General features: G+C 39.5%; 1 protein-coding gene across 1 annotated transcript in view; it reads left to right on the forward strand.

The window, feature by feature from the left end:
* LOC142451637 (ovostatin homolog 2-like) overlaps positions 1–21,399 on the forward strand; it is a 52,106-nt gene that overhangs the window by 28,391 nt on the left and 2,316 nt on the right. Inside the window, exons 20-32 of the mRNA XM_075553357.1 lie at positions 1,225–1,343; positions 2,444–2,495; positions 4,034–4,117; positions 4,886–5,062; positions 5,837–5,918; positions 9,605–9,761; positions 12,334–12,408; positions 13,605–13,770; positions 15,163–15,368; positions 17,459–17,671; positions 19,113–19,237; positions 20,318–20,408; positions 20,800–20,868. Coding sequence (XP_075409472.1) covers positions 1,225–1,343; positions 2,444–2,495; positions 4,034–4,117; positions 4,886–5,062; positions 5,837–5,918; positions 9,605–9,761; positions 12,334–12,408; positions 13,605–13,770; positions 15,163–15,368; positions 17,459–17,671; positions 19,113–19,237; positions 20,318–20,408; positions 20,800–20,868 — 1,616 coding nt within the window. The remainder of the gene's footprint in view (positions 1–1,224; positions 1,344–2,443; positions 2,496–4,033; positions 4,118–4,885; positions 5,063–5,836; positions 5,919–9,604; positions 9,762–12,333; positions 12,409–13,604; positions 13,771–15,162; positions 15,369–17,458; positions 17,672–19,112; positions 19,238–20,317; positions 20,409–20,799; positions 20,869–21,399) is intronic.

The raw sequence follows: 21,399 nt of genomic DNA on the forward strand, positions 1-21,399 counted from the left end.
GCCTCTACTCAAGTACTCCCTCAACAAAAGAACACTTTGTTCAAATAATCCAGCACTGTGAGATGCTCACTTTCCGGACAAGATCGCTGAAGAGAAAGCGGGTGCATAAGGAAATGTGGTGAAGAAAGCTGATGGTGCCCGGCTACCAAAAGATATAGCATCTGGGGTCTTAAAGGCTTGAAGATAAACAAGCGGTCATCTAGCTGAGAAGCAACAAAGCCCATATGGAAGAACCCCAGCCAGAGTGATCATGAGGTGTCAGTGGGATCAGGTATCAGGCATCAAAGACCCAGAGCAAAAAATCATAATGTAAATGAGGGAGGGAGTGCAGAGTTGAGGCCCAAAGCCAATCTGTAAGCAATTGGACATCTCCTTCCAGAAGGGTCGTGGGGAGAAGACGGATCAGTCAGGGTGCAGGATAGCACCAATGAAACATACAGCTTTCCTCTGGTTCTTTAATGCTTCCTCCCCCACCACTATCAGGACCTTATTTCTACCTTACACATCTGTCTAGACCAGAGCATGTACATGGGAACAGAGAAGAGCTGGAAACACAGGGAATACAGGATGGACGAATTCCTTGGGACCAAAATTAAGAGTAGCATACCAGGAGGGTAAGGGTAAGGTGTGGGGAGAAAGAGGTAACTGATCACAATGTCCTATCTATAACCCCCTCCCAGGGGGGGTGGACAACAGACAAGGGGATTAAGAGAGACATTGGACAGTGCAACACATGAAAAAATAATAATAGTTTATAAATTATCAAGGGTTCATGAGGGAGGGGGGTAATGAGGAGCTGATACCAAGGGCTTAAGAAGAAAGAAAATGCTTTGAAAACTATGATGACAAAATATGTACAAATGTGCCTGACACAGTGGATGTATGTATGGATTGTGGTAAGAGTTGCACAAGCCACCGATAAAATGATTTTTTAATGCTTTGGTTGGCTTTCCTTTATTAAAGGAAATTTAGTTTTTTTCCTTTAAATTTATTATATTCGAATCAAATTAACATTTATTTAATATAAGAAAAATCAGGATAGGTACCACAAAATATACTAAATTATCTGTAAGCAGGGGAACTACAACTGCCAGTGCTCTAGGCATCCGTATGATGATAGGATGCAGGTCAACAAATCCAAGAGAAGGTTCACCAGTCCTCATCATTTCCTACTACAGAAAAGGAAGAAGTCAATGTAATTTATGTTTGGGGGATGTTTTCCAGGTAAAGTGACTATCACTGCAGTTGCCGAATCTACAAAAAGTCATGCTTGCCCAAATCAAGCAACTGAGCAGCAAATTGTAAGCTGGAAAGACTCAGTAGTCAAAAGTTTGTTGGTTGAGGTATGTATGTGCAAGACGGCCAAGATCGTCCTGATAAGAAACATACTATATGTATATAATAAGTTAAATATTAAGACTTTATTTGAGAAGAATTCATTAATTGGCCCTAGTTACTTTTGACTCAAGACGATCCATTTTAAATGAATTAAAACAGTAATCAGCATGAAGGGGGAGGGGTCACTAGAACAGACAGTGACCGTGCAGCTCAGTTTGAAGGCGATGTGACCATGCGGGGCAGGGAGGGGGGTCCAAGATAGATGTGGTGGTGATTGTACAGCTCCCCTTGATGTGATTGAATGATTAACTGCTCAAGTGTATGATATGTGAATTACGTGCCCATAAAACTGTTGGAATATATCTATTAAAAATAATCATGAGAAAAAGTAAAAAAATGAACCACAGTAATTTTCTAAAGCATGTATAATAAATAGTCAGTGGGTTTAAATTAATGGGGTGAAACAACTGGAGCAAACATAACAAGAATATCGACACAATATGAAGAATGTAAACAAAGACTGTCACAGAACAACACCCCCAAAACCTCCCCCAAAAAACTAGCTATCAAATTCATCATTTCTAAAACTAATAACTGGCTCCAAATCATAAAAATTAATACTTGAAACAAGTATTTATAATTTTTCATTGGAATCTAGTTCATGACATTCCTTATACACTTACCCTATATCCTTTTTTTAAAAAAATCTCAAATTCAAGGCTTCTGTGCGGTCCCCATCATACTCAAAAAGTATCAACAATTCTCAAAGGAACATTCTCCTTTGGCATCTGTAGAAGCCAGAAAACATTTATTTGTTAACTGGTCTCCTATGAAGGAGCAGAGGAGTTGAGAGTGTCCCACAATAACATAGGGGCCATCCTTGTTCTCACCCTAAAGTGGGGATGGATTAGGTACAGTTATGTGCAGATCGAAACAAAAACTGGGGCAATAAAGAGATCTCATCCCAGGCAAAGCATGTACCTGCCCAGTCTAAGGGAGCTGATGCTGTATCCCCTTTCCATTAGGGAAAGGTAACTACCTTTCCTTTATGGACAAATGACCCACTGGCATGATTTCATGTTTGTTTATGTGTTTGTGTTGACAGCCTGAAGGTATTGGAAAAGACATGACTCGGAGCTTTCTGATATGTACAAAAGGTAAGAGAGTTGCTTTTGTTGTCAAATTAGTCCTTAAGAACATAGGAGACGACTTCTAAACTTCATTGGAAAATTCCATTATCTCCTAATTCCATGTTTCCATACAATTTTTGAAGCTGTCTCACCTATCAACAGTCAAGTTTCTTCTCTTTTCTTTCATATTGGCCCACTTAGCATACCATATACCTCAGTGACTTTATAATTCTCATGGAGGATTACTTTACTTCAGCCCTGTTCTCCTTATATGTTTAGCCAACAAGCTGTATGATTATGATTTTTTCCCCAATTCATCTATGACTTTGGTCAATTTCAACCTACCTTTTCCAAATGTATATTCCTATCTTTTATTGTCACATACGTCGGATAGTAGAAAATCAGCATTATGCCCAGTAATACATAAGGTGATCTCTGTTTTTGTACTTTTAAAGTTGATGGGTGGCACAATTTGTGCTCGACTACTTTCCTGAAGATTGATTTCTGGATTGTTATAAGAGCCGTAGAGCCCCCAATAACATGATCTCTTAATAAAAATAAAGATTGGCCGTTTGCACCTGCCCAGAGCACCCAGCCACCTGGTGATCAGCTTCTGCCAAGATCCCAGTCAAATAAACCTTATGAAACAGGTCTACTCTCTAACACATGAGTATGCCATGAGTCAAAACAGACTGGAGGGCAAACAATTTTATTTAGTTAATGATTTGCTTGTTTGCTATACTCCAGTGGTGAGATAACCGATGGAGGAATCATTGCCTCTCAATCTGTTGGTTTAAGCGCATCACGAGTACTGCCGTGCTGGTGCTCTGCCTATCTTTCCTAATACCAAACCCGAAGCCACGCCTGCTACCACCAAGTTTCCTCCACTTCGTAGTGAGCCCGTAGAGGGTTTCCAAGGCTGTACTTCGTTAAGGGAGCAGATACCCTCACGGTCCTCCCACAGAGGAGTGGGTGGCTTTAAACTTGTTACCTTGTAGTGAATAGTCCAACACTTGCCTACCAGTGGGCCACCATGGCTCCTTATGACTAACACAAGTCGTCAGACTTGATTTTGTGTGTGTGCTCTTGCATGTCATGATAAGTCGTGTTTGCACATTATTCCTACGTGAAATCATTTTAAAAACTATTTGTCATCGAGTTGATTCTCACCGATGGTGGTCCTATGTGGATCAGAGTACACCTGTGCTCCATGGGTTTATCTGTAGCTGATTTTTTTTGGAGGGAGATCAACAGGCTGTTTTTCTGAGTTGCCTGTGGACCCAGACCTCTAACTTCATGCTTACCAACTGAGACAATAACCGTTTCCACCATACACTAGCTGAGAATGGGGCCATTATCTTACACGTCATTTATATGTCATCTTTGAGATGTTTTGTTATGCTGAATTAGCACAAAACCTCAATGTTATATCTTCTAACAAAATAACTTAGAGAATAAAAATCACTAGTGGAACATGACTCTTAATGTGTTCAGCCCCCCAAGTCAGTTACTATTGGTTGCTGAAGCAATGGCCACATTCTTTTTGGTTGATGCTTTCTTTCCAGGTACCAAAATCACCAAACGGGTAGTTTTGAACTTACCTAACAATGTAGTAGAAGGATCGGCCAAGGCCTTCTTTACTGTTGTGGGTAAGTTGATGAAAATTTTTGTTTCAAAATGATTTAAAAATCTTGGTGGAGGTGGTTAAAAAAATCCTTAAAATACTAGGATGGAGAAATTCTCTTCAGCTGCCATCTAGAAGAAATCATTGGTCAAGATCATTTTTTATGCTTTTTTTCCTGTAAAGCCAAAGGGATTTGAATGCGGTTTCCAACCACTCTGAAACATTAGTTGTGGTAGATGAATAATGGTGTTCAGAAAACAGAATGTTCCATTAGAACCCAATGACCTGAGTCACTGAATTAATTACCCACCTTGGCAAATCAGAATAAACTCTCTGTTCAAGATACTAAGAACCTCTGAAAAAGGAGAAACCACACTCAAAACAAAAGGCAAACTGAATCTTGACTATCATTGACATGAACACTTTTAGGCTAGGGAGGGAATGGATTACAATTCATAAGGAGCCCATTCATAAAGTTGGTTTCTCAAAAACAAGCAAGCTGATTAAAAGCACACGCCCCTAACTAGCCCTACCTCTGGTAAATGGCAGTCTGAAGGGGTTTTCCGAAACCTCTTGAACTCACCTTTCATAGCGACCTTCTCTTTGGAATTACCTTCTCAAGTTTTTAAACTCAATTTTAAATGTTTTTCACTTTCAATCGGATTCTTTTAGTTTATAAATGCTATAAACTTATAGTTTATAAACTATAAATGGTCAATTATGAGGCAGCTAGTCATTGCATTATTGCTTTAATCCAAAGCAACTCTGATTTTTAAAATGTTCCTAACTGCAGGGGATAACCTAGGCCATGCGATGCGGAATCTAGAGAATCTTCTCCACGTGCCCTATGGATACGGCGAGCAGAACATTGCCATGCTAGCTTCAGACACCTACGTCCTCGACTATCTGAATTCCACCCAACAGTTGACTGAGGACGTGAAGTCGAAAGCTGTCTCTTTCTTATCTAGTGGTGAGAAGATGTAAATCGTTTCTGGACAAAAGGGATGCAGTCAATTTTTGTTGGTACCAAGATGTCAGAAATCTGTCATCATGAGGTAGTCTGATGTGGGAAAGTGGATTGTAACTGAACTACTGACTACAAATTTAGCTGTCTTTTCTTTTTTACCTAAATGTTTTCAAAATATCTGTGCTCATTGTCCATTTTAACATTTAACTTAGTAGCATCCAATTATAAACTCAGTTGTTTGGGGGTGTTTTTTTAATGCTCAATATTTAGGTAAAATATTATTTTTCTTAGTGGTGGTAGTGGTTGTAAAAGGCTTATTTTTTTCAGCTTCTGTATTAGTCTACTCAGTGGTTTTCCATTGTAGTGAAATGATAAGGTTTGTTTGTAAAAGATGACATATAAACCTTATAAAATGTAATCTTAAGGATAGTATTTAGAGACATCATTTCATTTGGTTTTCTTACAAAACAGATAACAATGAAGTAAAATAACCTACAAGGAAAGAGTATTAAGCAATTAGTAACTATCAATTATGAGCCAGTTAGTTATTGAGCTAAGCATATTCACATGCAGTATATTATTTGTCATAAAAAACCTAGCATGCTGGAGTTTTTTTTATTTTAAAATTTTTTATAGAGAGCCAGAAATTTGAAAAAATATCCTAACAATGTACATCCAGGACATTCATTACACCATTCTTTTTCTTGAAATAAAAAGTTACACCATTCTAATTTTCTTGAAACAAAAACTAATTTATCTCTATCTTACATATTTTAGGTTATCAAAAGCAGTTATCATTCAAGAACTTTGATGGCTCATATAGTGTGTTTTGGCAGAAGGATCGGCAAGGAAACATATGGTGAGAAATGAATTTATTTTTAAATAATGATAGGAATTCCCAGGACAAGGCTTGTCAGCAAGTGAGGAAGATTGAGTGTGATGGATATTTACAAGCAACTTGGATTTTGTAATCTAGAAATTTGTCTAAAGCTTTGATCAAAAGTAAAATGCCTGAATTAAACATTGCTTTATGCTGCCTTCGAAAGTTTTCTGATGCCTAGACTTGAGCTCTTTATCTGTGAGCAACCATGAATAATTACAAGAGTGTTTCTCTAGCATCAAGTCAGGATGTGGAAGAAGGGGATTTTTTATACAAATGAAGTAGTGTAAAATAGCTTTAATAAATATTTTTAGATCATTTTATTGGGGGCTCTTACAACTCTTGTTACAATCCGTACATCAATTGTATCCGACATATTAGGACATAAATTACATCGTTCTTTTCTAGACATTTACTTTCCATTGAGCCCTTGGGATCAGCTCTTTTTTTCCCCTCCCTCCCCCCTCCCTCCCAACCCTCGTGGCCCCTTGATAGAATAGATTGTTAATTATTTTCAAACCTCACATCGACCACTGTCTCCCTTCCCCTCTGGTTTCTGTTGTTCTTCCCCCTGGATGGGGTTGTGTGGTTATGTGCCATTCATTGTGATTAGTACCCACTTCCCTCTCCACCTCTCCCCTGCTTCCCCCTACACTTTTGGTATTGCTATTCCCATTTCTGTTGCTGGGTTCCATGTGTTATGAGTTTTCTCGCTTGCCTAAACCTATGTACGTGCTCCCGGCTAGTCCAGAGTGGGAAGCGGCACTGGGGTCATGATAGCGGGCGGTGAGGAGGCCTCAAGGGAACAGAGGAATATTGCGTGATCCATCGGTGCTCTACTGCACCCTGATTGACTCATCCACTCCCTGCGACCCCTCTGTGGGGAGATGTTCCATTGGCCACAGATGGGCTTTGGGTCTCCACTCCAAACTCCCCCCTTTCTCACCAATGCATTTTTGTTTGTTTGTTTGTTTGTTTATTGTTTGTTGTCAATCTTCTGATGCCTGTTGCCCAGTCTCAATGACACCTCATGATTCTTTCAGGACAAGAATATAAAATCTAAGACTCAAGAAGAAACTGTAGCTAACTGGTTATCTAAACTCTCCAGGCAAAAAGAGGTTTTACTTGGGCACGCAGTGTTTAGGAAGAAGATTTCAAGTTAAATCTTCCTAACCAGTAAAGGCTTCAGTAAATGTTTGCTGTCAACCTGGACAGTTTAATAACCTGTTCCGTAGAGGATGCAATGTAAGCATCCTGTGATGACAATTGCAAGCGTCTGTAGCCCACTTAAGTATATCCAAGCTTTTTTATACAGTAAAAGACTTTCTCTGGCCCTTTAACCTCCTCTCTTGTCACCTCAATCAATCACTAATCATTAATTTTATTGTCATCTCTTTGTGTCTTGCCTTATGCACATCCCTGCTTGAGATTCTCTTGGTAAAACCACCATATTTTCACTTTATGTGAACAGTTGGTTTTCTGTCACACTGAGCTAATCATTGGCCTCATAATCTCAAGGTTGGTGGTTTGAATCCACTAGCTGCTCTAAGGAAGTTAGGAAAAGCGGTCTGCTCCTGTAATCATGAGGTTGCTTTGGAAACTCTGCGAAGCTCTCTACTCTGATTCTTTACAGCTGGGAGTTTGAATATACTCTACAGCTGTGGATTTCGAATGCCAAATAAATTCTCGGAATTTTTGCTTAAAATTTTGAGTGGATTTCCCTTGTGACATTTTACAGGAAAGAAACAAATAAAACAAAATATATCCTTATTCTACTTCTCATGGCAATTAATCTAGCAATCTGATCATTTAATGATGACCTTCTATGTAAGCCCACTTCACTAATTACAAGGTCAGCAGTTCAAAACCACCAACTACTCTCTGAAATAGTTATAGTCTCAGAACCCCACAAAGTCACATCTATTATGTCCTATGGGGTCACTTTAAGTTGGAATAGGCACAGTGGCAGTGAGATTAGTTTTTATATATGAGAGTAAGTAAAATTTTGCTATAATAGATATATAACAAATATCAAAATGCGAAGCTCTGGTTGTTTCTCAGCATGTCTTCCATCCAGGTTTATGCAATTCAGAAGGTAGTGCTCTGGCGGCACCATGAGTTAGGTGTGGGCTTGCTAACAACAGAGCCAGTGGTTCCAACCAGCTGCTCCAAGAGACAATGATGAGGTCATCTCCACGTGAAAGATTCAGAGCCTTGGGAACCTTTGGGGTTGGTTCTACTTGACCCTGTAGGGTCACTAGTGTCAGAATGCACTTGATGGCAGTGAGCTTGATTTTGGGACTTAACACTCCCCAAAAGGATTTTGTACCCTTTCATTTACACAACGCTAAAATGGCAGTGGTGACATCCTTGAGTGATTGAAATCATGTTTCCTTTGAGTGCTCTTTGAGTTTGGGGAACAAAACGAAGTCTGTAGGAGCAAGATCAGAGTTGTAGGCTTAACGAGGGTAAGTCTTCCCAATAACATGCTTTACAGGAGGTTGCACGGCACAATTTCCTGGCCTTTTTCTCACCAATGAAGCTTTCAATTCTCTTATGAGGTTTTCATAGTAAGATTTTCATGATAATCCTGTGTCCTTTGATGAAATCTATTAAGATTGTCCTCTTGATGTCAAAAAAAAAAGAAAAAGTCACCATCATTTCCTGAGCTGATCTCTCTGTCTGGAACTTAACTGCCCAGAAGTTCCCCTCAAAAACCACTGTTCTGATCAGACATTTTTTAAAAGGCACCTTAATGGACTAAAGCTTGGAGCCCTACTGTTGTATTGAGCTGCTAACTGCAAGGCAAGCAGTTTGAAACCATCAGAGAAAGATGCTTTTTAATGTCTTGTTTAGGAAATCCACAGAGGTCGTTCTCCTCTGTCCTTTCCTCAGAGGGTCAGTTGTACTCCAAGAGTGGCTAAGAGTCAAAATTGACTCTATGCCAGTGAGTTTTGTGTGTGTTTGTTTGTTTGTTTAACAAGACTAAAACCTGAGGGAATGTGTTTGCAACCATCTACTGATTGCAGAAACATGCTCAAGCACATTTTGTTTGCAATAAACCCATGCACGTATGAAATTAAATCCATACACGTATGAAATTAAACCCTCAGCTTTGTGCAATTGATTAACTCCATAACAAATGGCTCATAGAAGTTTGGGCTTTACTGGATCATATGTAGATTCAAGAGAGACTACAGAGGCACAAACCACCTAGCTACACTCATTTATTCCATGTATGGATAATCTAATGGGCTATACGACAAAGACTTTGGATTAAACAGCTATTGCTGTTCATGAGATTTTATTAACCAACAGCAAAGAAATGTTATTAAGAAAGACTAAGTCCAAAGGATTTTTGGTGGTGTAGTGGGTTACATATTTGGCTACTAACTAGATGGTCAACAGTTCAAAACTACCAACCACTCCTTGGGAGAAAGATGAGGTCTACTAGCATAAAGATTTAGTCTCAGATTCTCACAAGGGTAATTAGATTGTCTTATTGAGTCTCTAAGAGTTGGAATTAACTTGATGGCAATGAGAGAAGAGTTCCAATCAACATTAGAGAAGTTAGGCTTCTCCATGATTCAAAGGGAGCAATGATTGTGCGCCTCTCCTTTCTCTTTCTTTTTACCCACCTGGTGCTCTGGTGACTTGTGTTACAGGTTCACTGCCCTTACTTTTAAGACATTGGAGAGAATGAAGAAATATGTTTACATTGATGAACAAGTTCAAAAGCAAACCTTGATCTGGTTGTCAAGCAAACAAGACCTTAACGGCTGCTTTAAAAGTGATGGCAAAATTTTCAACAATGCCTGGGAGGTGAGTGACTAACCGAACTCTGTGCTCTTCTTGCTCCTGGCCTGGTCTACTTTCCTTCTCTGGTTTTCATGATCTAAAACGTGAATGCTTTCCTTGCGAATACACATCTTCTTCTGCATCTTCTCGTGCCTGTGGTATGTTGGACAATGGAGTCACTCCTACTGCAAGCATAGTCACCACAGCGGAGAGTTAACTCTTCAGGAAGGTTCTATTCATTTGCTTCAGCTTTCCATGGAATGTAGTTAAGTTCTTCTATGGAACCAGTAAGTAAGCAAGCTGGAAATAAAGAAAAGGGGAGAGAGGGGGAATCTAGAGGAAAAATATCGATTTTGATCCAATGTATTAAGAGGAGTGAACTTGAGAAAGTAATTCATTCCTATTCTTGGCTGGGGGAGAAAGATGGGACTTTCTACTTGCATAAAGAGTTAGTCTCAGAAACTCACAAGAGCAGCTCTACCCTGCCCTGTAGGGTCACGAGTTGGCATCGAGTGGATGGCAGTGAGTTATTCTTGGCTGGTGAGAGAGTTTGGGAGGAGTATTTAGACAAAGGCTTCCACAGTCCACACTCTTCCAGTACCCTCTCAAAGAAGATCATAAGGCTAAGCTGCTCTGGAGCAAAATACAAAGGAGGGGAAGTGTGGCCTGGGGGTTCCCACCCACTTTACCTTCTGCTGCACAGAGAGAAATCCCTAAGCATCCTCCCCTCCTTCTTCCTTTCTTTGCAGGCAGAAAAGTGTTCTCAAGGTGAATTCACAGCGGGAAATCCAAGGAAATGAAAAGAGGAAGATAGGCTTCTCCCCTCTATCTGATCCTCCCCTTTATGTTTCCTTCTGGATGCTCAAACTTGCCTACAGTAATATTTGAGTAAGCCCCTCAAAAGCACCAAACTCTGTCATCAAGTCAATTCTGCCTCATAAGAACCCCAGAGGAGAGTGTAGCACTGTCCCTGGGAGCTTCCAAAGCTGTACGTCGTTATGGGAATAGAAAGCCAAGTCTTTCTCCCAAGGAGCAGCTGGGGGTTTCAAGCTGATGACTTGGGGGTTACTAACCTAATCCATAACCACTACACCACCGGGGTTTCTTGGCATGCCCTGAAATGCTCCGTATGTGTACTCTTGGTTCTTCTTCAGAATCACCACTCCTATTCTTGGATTTTGGAATAGGAAACTGAGTAAATGAATCCACTTCCAAATGTAAAGGAATAGGAACTCTTTATGGTATTCAGCTTAAGGCACTTTGTTTCGGATTTCTTTGCTCTTATGTGGTATGGGGAAATGCTTTACATTTTTCCAAACCTAACCTTCACAGTCGGAAGAGCCCTCGTTCCTACCTAGGAGAATCATTGACTTCCTCATGTCTTCTTCTGAAAGATCTCTTCATATCTCCCCTCTTCTTGGATTCATAACTAGTTGGTGCTTCAGTTTCTCTGAGCCCCCCCGCCTTCTTGTCATACTGAAATGTACATGCGTGTGTGGTGCCATGTTTTGTTGTGAAGGACAAAGAAGCGAAGGTAAAAGGAAAACTCTGACTGCAGGGTATTCGGGATAAAATTGACTGTAATCTAACTGTGTCTGGATGCCATAGCTTATTTTGGGTCCATCACCTGCACTTACTTGCCCCTTGAAAACTGATCTCGAAAACATGTCTTTTCTGAGGAGGAGAAAGACTTCCTTTTGCTTAAAAAAGAGACAAGTAGAGGTTTGGACTAGATCAGTTGATTCCCAAAAGCCAACATATCTGCTTTTGGCATCAGAATTATTAGGGCCTCTGCTAAAATTAATTTCCTTTTATATTATTCCTGACTTCATGAGTCCGAATCGTTGCGTGAATTCTGGTATTTTTAATTTTTAAATTCATTAGGAAAGGTTGATACCCAGTCAATTTGCAAACCACATGATTTACATATGTCTTACTAATTGTTTACACTCTGAGAACCTATTAAAACTTGACTCTAGTAAGCTCCTATGGTAACTTTTCCACAGAGTCCTGGTGGTGTAGGGGGGTTATGTGTTGGGCTGCTAAATGCCAGGTCAGCTGTTCAAACCAGCAAGCTGCTCTGAGGGAAAAAGATGAGGCTGTAGACGTACAGCCTCGGGAACACACAGGGCATGTCTACTCTGCTCTATAGATTCACTCTGAGTTGGAGTAGATTCGATGGCAGTGCGTTGGTTTTTTATTTTTACACTTTAGGATACCTTTTCAAGTATGTTCAGGAAGTTTCACTTAAATCCCCCCAATCTGAAAATCTTTGTTTTCTTCTTTTAAGTTGATACTACATAAAGTCAGAATCATATGAATAGCCATATGAAACAGATTCAGGCTGGCTTATACAAATAGTACTATTTATGTCATTAACTATACTTGGGGTAATTTTGTTGTGTTTTATTTTAATAACGCATTGGATCTTGAATTCTTGCTAGCATCATAGCTTTCAATCCTATCACTTGAAAATTATACATTTTCTAGTATTTGTGAGTAATATTAGTTCTAGGGTTTCTTGTTTCCCTTCAGAAGAATAGATATTATTTTATGCTCTACTATCCTGCATGACTCATTATTTCTTTGTTTCCAGGGTGGAGATGACGCTGATGTTTCACTCACCGCCTATATTGTTGGAGCTTTTCTTGAAGCTGGACTCGGTGTCACCGTATGGATTACCATTGTCTTTGGGTTTCAGGCAGTAGGATGCGTAGTCAATAGAGGGACGTGTGAAGTCACTTGAAATTCTTAGCCTTGTTGAAACATCAAGAGAACACTTTGCTCATTATGGTCTTTTCAATTAAAGCAACCCATGCTTCTAGGTCCATCGATACCTAGGAGGAAAAGTATGAAGGTTTTTCCCGCGAGAGATAATATACATGTGCATGCAGTTTTCTTGCACTTGGTATTTGCATATCTCCTCAAGTTCCGCCAACAATTCAAATTAAGAACCTGAGGTCCAAATATAGCCATAACAGAGTATTTTGGTTCTCTTATGAAACCAGTGTATAAGCATCTTTAACTTGAGTGTGGTTTATCCAAGCTACCACTCAATGTACAGGTCAGATTATCTGACACTGAAATCTACTTCTAAACAAAGATAGGAAGAATTTTCAGGATTACTATTAGTATGTCTCAAAAATCATCTCTAGGAATGTGTGCCTCTATTTTTAGGTACTAGACTAAATGTCCTAGGTCTAATAAAAATATGTATGTTTTCATGTTTGCTTTGGCAGCACATACACACACACACAAACACACATAAACACACATATGCTTTGTCACACAAAATAAAGTTATTTTGTTAATCAAAATATTACTCTTCAGATATTGGGAGCCCTGGTGACAGTGTCCCTCTTTGGACACCCAAAGGGGCAATACTACTCTCCCCATGGGGCCACTATGAGTCAGAATTGATGGAAGTGAGCTTAGTTGTCAGGGTGGGGTGGCACTGTCAGGTGGATGTTGGACTGTTGATCACGCAGTCAGCAGTTCCAGGCCACCATCTTCTCTGGGAGATTTAGATAAGGTTGCCTTCTCTCGTAAACGTTTACAGCCGCAGACATCCTATCTAAGTGGGTCACTATGAGTCAGGATCAATTCAGTTGTAGTGGGAATCAGATCTTGAACCATTTTATTACGACCTAATTTTTCTTTCCACCATACTAATAATGCCATTTGAAATTTATTTTAGCAATATGTCTTAAATTTGACACCTATATGTGTATATGAACAGGCTCATGTGTGAAATATACTTTAAGGATATTTTCAAGGATATATTACTATATACATTATAAAGAAAGGCTGTTGGAGGTATAAAGTATTGAGGAATTATTTTAAAATTTATTTTCTCCTCCTGTCTAGTTTCCAGCTCTGCGAAACGGGCTGTTTTGCCTAGAGGAGGCATTGAAAAATGGTGTCACTAATGACTATACTCGGGCAATTCTAGCTTATGCATTTGCCTTAGCTGGAAAAGAGGAGCAGGTGCAATCTTTACTCCAGATCCTGGATCAATCAGCAACCAAAAAAGGTAAGTGTTATTGTCATTTTTGTGGAAGAGAACAGGGACTCTGTTCACAGATTAAACTTACTGTGTTAGACAAGGTTCTCGAGAGAAACAAAACCAGAATGCTTATATATATATATATATATATAACATAAGAAAGAAACAGTTAATTAAATCAAAAAGCAGTACAAATGGCTCAGTGCAACTCACTCCCATGCTACAGCTGTGAGACACTGGCAGTCCTTCGAGTCTTGAGGGCTGCCAGGTAGTCCTCTGTCGAGCAATTCAGCTGTCAGGGCACAGTCAGCAAACAGCAAGGCAGGTCACCAACAGTCAGCCAGATGACAGGGCCTGACAGTCCCCAGCTCAAGAGATGTAAATTCCAATGGTGTGGCGAAGCAGGTCTTGAAGGAACCTCAAATTACAGTGATGGAGTCCATGGGTTTGTTGTCCCACAGGTAGTGTAGTTTGCAAACTAAGGCACAGAACAAGCAAGGCAGCCGCTCACTGGTCCGATGATCGAAGAGCAAGAGACAAAAAAGGCGCGGCTCGCTGAGCCATTTATCTCTCTGCCCTTCAATTAATCCCACATGTGTTTACCAGCCAGGTTGGCAAAATAAACTAACTACCTCACTTATTTAGTGATCATATAAAAGTCCTGTCTTCATCAGTACATTTCTATTTATCTTATAGAAATTCTTGGTTGCCTTTATCTTACTTACCTACTCCTGTCAGTCATAACAGCAGCAAAGTACCATTAATGGGCGGCTTTAAAGAACACAGTTTTCTAGGCTACAAGTCCACAGCAAGGTGTTGGCTCTAGGAAAGCGTTTGTCTTTGATGGTTGCCCTGGGTGTACCTTGGTCTTTATTATTTGGATACTTATAGTTGTATCTTCACATGGCATCTATCGTCATCCTAGGTGTGTGTCTCTCTATTGTCTGTTTCTCGTTTCTATAATACACCACTAAGAAGGTGCTAGTGTTAAGACCCTCCCTACTCCAGGCTGACATCATGAACATAACAATGAAAGCTTTCCTTTGCAATCGGTGTCTTATTTATGGGTGCAGAGATTAGGGTTCCAGAATTCTTTAGGCAGTTGTGGGGTGGAGGGTGCGATGAAAAAATGTATAGTAGCTCTTTATCTTTAATTATCACTACATAGTTCCTTCTTTCATCTTTCTATTTTCCACTAGTTTCTTCTCAAATGAATGATATAAAGGAATCAAATAAGGGACTGTACCATTAACAATAATAAAGCTTTCAAAATAATGGGTTTGTACTAGGAATTTGCTACTTGTGGTCAAAAATGGAATTTCTCTCCTCATATTTTTAATCACTAGTATTTATAGGGATTGTGAATTTTAATATATATTGGACACTTTGATTTTAAAAAAAACTCCCCTTTGTCCTCAGATAATATGATACATTGGAAAACAGCAAAGATGACAAAAAATTCCCCCTTTTTCCTTCCTCTGACACCTTCTCCTGAGAATGAAAAGACTTGCTATGTGCTATTGGCTGTCGTTTCCCAGAAAACTCCTGACCTCACCTATGCCAGTAAGATTGTGCAGTGCGTTGTCCAGAAGATGAATCCCTACGGAGGTTTCTCCTCTGCCCAGGTAACTGATGTAGGTCAGAGACTAACCCCAATGTGTGTAATGCAGGAATCCTATTCTAGAATTATCCAGATAGCAAAGATGCTCCCAGAAAAAAAATAACCTATGAGAGAGGTAGAACATTTTATATTATAAATCCGATTTGATTGGGGCAACAAGTACTTATTGATCAGGCAGTTATTTTCTCTCAAGCACTCTTCTAGCAAGTTTCAGTACGGAGATCAATAAAATAAGGCCCCTCTTCAAGTGAAAAGGGCTTGAAGCACTTACTGATGAAATTTAAAATGGTTTTTCAATATGAATTGCACCACAGCATAAACAAAGCAAAAAAAACAAAGCAATAGGACAACGATCAATGGAACAATACCATCGATTAATGGAGAAAAGACTAAAGATACCAATAATTATATTTGACTACATTTGCTAATGATTATGTAGATCCACAGTTAATGCCCAAGAACAAGCAGCCAATCAATAAATCAAACCAGCTATTACACGGGGAAATCTGCTGCAAAAGACCTCTTGGCAGTACTAACAAGCCAAGATGTCACCTTAAGGACTAGGAGGTGCCTGACTCCACACTTGGTATTTGCATACATGTGCAAGCTTGAACATGAACCAGGGAAACTGAAGAAGAATCGATGCATTTGAATTATGGTATTGGAAAGGAATATTGACTAGACTGTGGATGGCCAAATAAATGAACAAATCTGTTTGGGAAGAAGGACACCCAAAATGCTCAAAAAAGGCATGATGGTTTTGTCTCCAGGACCTCAAAATCCGAAGGGCAACATCCTTGGTTGAATGTCAGTGACAAAGAGGAAGACCCTTGACTAAGGGGATTCCCGCATTCACTGCAAAAAGGGGCTCAAACCTGGCAACACTTGTGAGAATGGCACATGATCAGACAGTGTTCTTCTCTGTAAACTATGAGTCAGAACTGACTGGATGACCCCCACCCAACCACCGATGCCCTTTTTTGATTTCTGCATTTACCCAGTAAAAACACCTAGAGAGGTTGTAGTCTTAGACACCAACAGTGATGGCAAATTAGCTCCTACGGTCAAATTGCATTTCCACTAAGAATTCATTTTTATAAATGATATAGTCTTCTCACGGAATTGAAGTAGAATTTTCCCCATTTTTGTGGTCTGGACACTAAGAGCCCTGGTGGTACAATAAGTTAAGCTTTGGACTGCTAACTGCAAGGTTCATGGTTCAAACCCACCAGTCACGCCTTGAGAGAATAACAAGACTCAGAAACTCTATGGAGTAGTTCTACTCTATTCCATAAACTCAATGTACACTGGGGTTGATTTGTTGGTGGCTGTGTGTAGGGTGTGAAATGTATTGGGAGAAGCAGCTGGACAGAATGTACAGCAGAAGCAATGAGTATGTTTTGTCTTTCCTTCTAGGAATAAAAATTGAAAATGAAAAATGCTGTTTTATTCCTATAAAGGAAGACTTCACTGAGCGCTCTTTTTCAGACTGAGTTTCTGAATAAAACACTGATAGCAAATCTCCCAGCATCCTCTCCTTCTTCTAGTTCTCCTTCTTTGAAAATGGTTATGTATAAGCTTAAAGGCAAAGAATCTATGAGGTCACTGAATTATACAAAATTTTAATGTTTAAAGCCCTGCTAGTGTACTGGTTACGCCTTGGGCTGCAATCTACAAGGTCGACAGTTCAAAACCCAAGCTGCTCTGCCAGATAAAGACCAGGCTTTCTACTCTGTAAAGAGTTACAGTCTCGGAAATCCGCAGGGGCAGTTCTACCCTGTCCTATAGGGATCCCGTGAGTCAGGATCGACTCAATGGCAATCAGTAACTGAGGGAACTTTTAGGGAAAGATTTGACAATGTTTTCTGTAACAGAGACTATAAAACCCTTTAGAAATATAAAAGCTAATTAAGACTAGTTGAGGAAAAATAAATATAAATAGCAGCAACTTTTAAGCCTAGGCAAATATGTTTTGCTGCTATTCAGGATATTGTACCTTGTGTTATGTTAAGAATATATCTGTGAAGTGACTCAAAGTGATGCTTAAATCACTAATAGCAGAGTTCTGATCATTGCTTGTACTCTTCTGCCCAGGACACTGCAGTCTGTCTTTTCGCCTTAACCCAATACATGAAGCTCACCTTCTCTAATGATCAAAGAAACACTGTCACCTTTAGAAGTAAAGACTTCAATGAGATTTTGCAGGTCAACAAGGCCAACCGCTTGGTGGTGCAACGTTCAGAAGTAACAAAAGCAACCGGACAATACACAATAGCTGTGGAAGGACAAGGTTGTGCATTTATACAGGTAATATAACTCTACTTGTGATGAAATGAGTGTTTACAGTGGGACAATCCATTCCGTTATTTCTGAAATGTTTTCTTGCCATTTTAGGTATTTACTTTGTGTGTGAATGCATTTTCCTTTTTTACGCTGTTTTACTAGCACTTCATCCACATGACGTACAGTTCAGCAAGCCCATCCCATTAAGAAGAGTGGTGCGGTTATCACCGCAGTCAATTCTTCTCCTGGTCCTCGTTGTTGTTCATGTAATTATTGTTTTATAATTTTGGCAAAGATACACACAACAGAACATTCTCCGATTCCGCAACTTCTACATGTATAATTCAGTGCCATCGATTACCTCTTCGTGTTGTACGACCATCATTGATATATCATTTCCTGAATTCTTCCACCGCCATTAACATAAACTCACAGCCCCCCTAAGCAGTATCTATTTCTAACTCTTTCATTCATGGTAACCACTGGTCAAGTTTGATTTCCTTTTTCCTTATTTTTAGTATTTTTATTGAAATAATATTCACATATCACACACTTCCATGGTTAAATCACATTTTAAAATGAGTTGTATATACATTATCACAGTCAGTTCTAGTGATTTCTCCCCCTCCTGCTTTCATTATTTGCTCCCCAAATCCCCTCCATCTCCCCACTCCTCATCCCCCATGCACATCCCTGCATCAGTTATTGTCTCTATGCATCCACTCCTTCTGTGCGTCACAAACTAAGAAACCCAACAGAGACAATAAGAGACAAAAAGGAAGCAAATGGCAAGAAGAAAATAATAATGTAACAGAGGTAAAAATACAAATGAAGCATAATAAAGACAAGACCACCGACAATATTTTAAAGGTCAAAGAATACATTTCTTTCCTGGAATGGGTGAGAAATACTTCAGCCTAGAGCAAATTCAGGTTGGGTCATGAGGGAGGTCAACTGACCAAGTATCATAGTATTCCATGATTTGATCCACCATAATCAAGTTTATAATAATCTCTATTTAAATGTATCATTAAATATATGATGGCTCCGAGTCACCTTTCATTGGAAGCTCACAAAGCTGGAGGTCCCACCCTCGGTCCAATGGCCACCATTTCCCCAGTGTTGGGGTCTGGCCACTTTTTATATGTTCCTGAGTAGCTCTCCTCTTTTTCTTACTGATGTTTTCTAATCAATAGTTGCAAAGACAAGGTATTTTTTGAAGAGGCACTCACCAAATTATCACTTGATGACTGGAAAATTTCTTGAGCAATGTCATCACAAAAGAACAATCATCTTTATTAAATTGGGTAGCTAAGAATCCTCGTGTCTCTGACAACTAAGCAGTTTCAGTTGCCCTCCTTTCTTGATGGAAAATGTATGAACTGACTCACGTTAATAATAGGTCCTCCAGTTTGGGGGTACAGGTTAAATGAAGTGGTTTTCTTCTTACTTTCTGTCCTTTTAGGCTACCCTGAAATACAATGTGCCGGTACCTACAAATGCATCTGGATTTTCGCTTGCCTTGGAAATGGTCAAGAAAAACTCTTCAAGTCAATTTCAGACGATTTATAACCTAACAGTGACTTTCAAGTAAGTGCCATGTTTTGCGATCAACTCCTAGATGAAAGGGATGGTTATGTACCTAAAATATTTTAAAGGGCAGTGTGCAATTATGAGTGCCAGTAGCCATGACAATGGTCACCAACCTCACACTCTTGCGTGAGAGCTGCTATATCCCGGTGCTTCTCCTTCAGAGAGTTCCTGTCCTCCAGGCTTACACTAACCCAGAGCCAGACTCATGCAGGACTTGAAGCTTGAAGGCTTCTGCCCCGCCAATATTTCATCGTTAGTTGGACTTAGTGATGCAGGAACCCTGATAACTCTGGGCGCTGAAGGTATTCGCTTTCTTCCTCGAGACAGGCACAGGTAGGCTGACAGTGAAAAGCTCACAGAGGCTTGCTTTCTAACTCTATGGGGGGGGGGGGGAGGATTTAATTTTTTTCTTTTTCAGATAGATAAAATAGCCTTCTTAAATCAACATTCATTTTTTACACTCCAAAGGGCTCTCGCTTTAGCCAGAAGGCCTAGCCATACGAAAATGCTGAGCAAAAGTAGGTTGGATTGTTTTTCTTAGGATTTCGACATGAAAATTGCCTGAACGCCCAAACTAACAACGACTATATTTTGGAATTCTTAGCTTCTCCTCCCACCAACCCTACTCAGATGCAGGGGCACAGGCTCAAGCATCTCTTGAGGACATTCTTACTTCACGAACTTCCTGATATAAAAAAATAAAATGAAATACAGAGTTCCTTCGAGTGCTGCGTGTAGGTCATACAAAATTATAAACTATGCTTATGAATTCAGATCTTGTAGCCTCCTAAAACTTAAAGGGGGGGAGGGTGTTGAGGAGCTGTTCTTTCCAGATAATAATAATTTTCTCAAATTACATTACTTTGTATCATATCCCCCATCATCACTCTGGACAGACCTCTAGCTAGTTGTTTGAGAACTACCTTATTTGGGTGTTTCCCCTTCAGTTTTTTGCCTCTCCTCAAGACTTCTATTCTGATTCTTTGGATAGACATAGCAGTTCTAGCAAGAAAATGAAGAGAATTGTTTTTGGAGGGGGATGTTTCTTTCTCTATTTTTGTTCATTTTAAATTTCAGCTACACTGGAATTCGCAATAACTCCAATGTGGTCCTTGTTGATATAAAAATGCTATCAGGATTTACTCCAGTCTTGTCAACCCTTGAAGAGGTAAGTTAAATAATTCCATCTTTCAGGACAGAAAAATAATATAATACATAGAGTAAACAATTGGATAGCCAAACTGAATTATGGAACTCTTCACTAAGGAAAAAAAGCTTACTCAGAGTTCACATGGATAACTTTGCTATAATCCTGGGGGTGGGGGAGGTGTTCTTAATTTTTGGCAATGAATGTTCATTGTGTTTCATGGTGTATAATAGGTTTCTTTAATTAGTTCCTTTCTTGGGCTTATCAAATTATCATAAAACTCTGGAATCATTCCATAAGATATATTCCTGAAAATTGATTACATTTAGAAAACAGAATAATTTAATTCTCAGTTAGTACTGTTATTCAATCTAACACCCACCCTTGTTGTGTCCTATCCGTGTCTTCAAAGCTTGAAAGCAGTGGTCAAGTGCTGAAGACTGAAACCCCAAACGGCCATGTTCTTTTGTACATGGATAAGGTAAGTTCGGCAGTGATGTTGCTTCCAACTGCTTTGTTTCCCTTTCTTTGTCCAAGAGTAAGTGGACACTTCCACCTCTGAGAGATATGCCTGATAGGATTTGTTAAATGTCAAGGATATTAATTCAGTCATAAAGGGGCACAGACTGGACCAGACATTTCATCAAAGACTTTCAGATTGCCACCAAACACATGAGATATGCTCAGAGTTATTAGCCATAAGAGGGGTGCAAAGCAAGCCCCAATGAGATACCATTTCACTCCCAATAGATTAGCAAAGATTTAAAAAGAAAAAAATATATAGAAAATAAGAAATGTTGGCAAGGATGTGGGAAAAATGATACCTTTCCCCAGTGCTGGTGGTAATGAAAAATAGCAAAACAATGGGACTTTTCCTCAAAAATCTGAAAATTAGACTACCGCATAACCCAGCAATTCCACTTCTAACGATATTTCCCCAAGACTTAAGACAGAGACCCAATAGAGATTTGTAGACCAATATTCACTGTAGTACTATTCATAATAGCCAAAA

Source organism: Tenrec ecaudatus, chromosome 6, assembly GCF_050624435.1.
Source record: "Tenrec ecaudatus isolate mTenEca1 chromosome 6, mTenEca1.hap1, whole genome shotgun sequence".
NCBI classification, from domain to species: domain Eukaryota; kingdom Metazoa; phylum Chordata; class Mammalia; order Afrosoricida; family Tenrecidae; genus Tenrec; species Tenrec ecaudatus.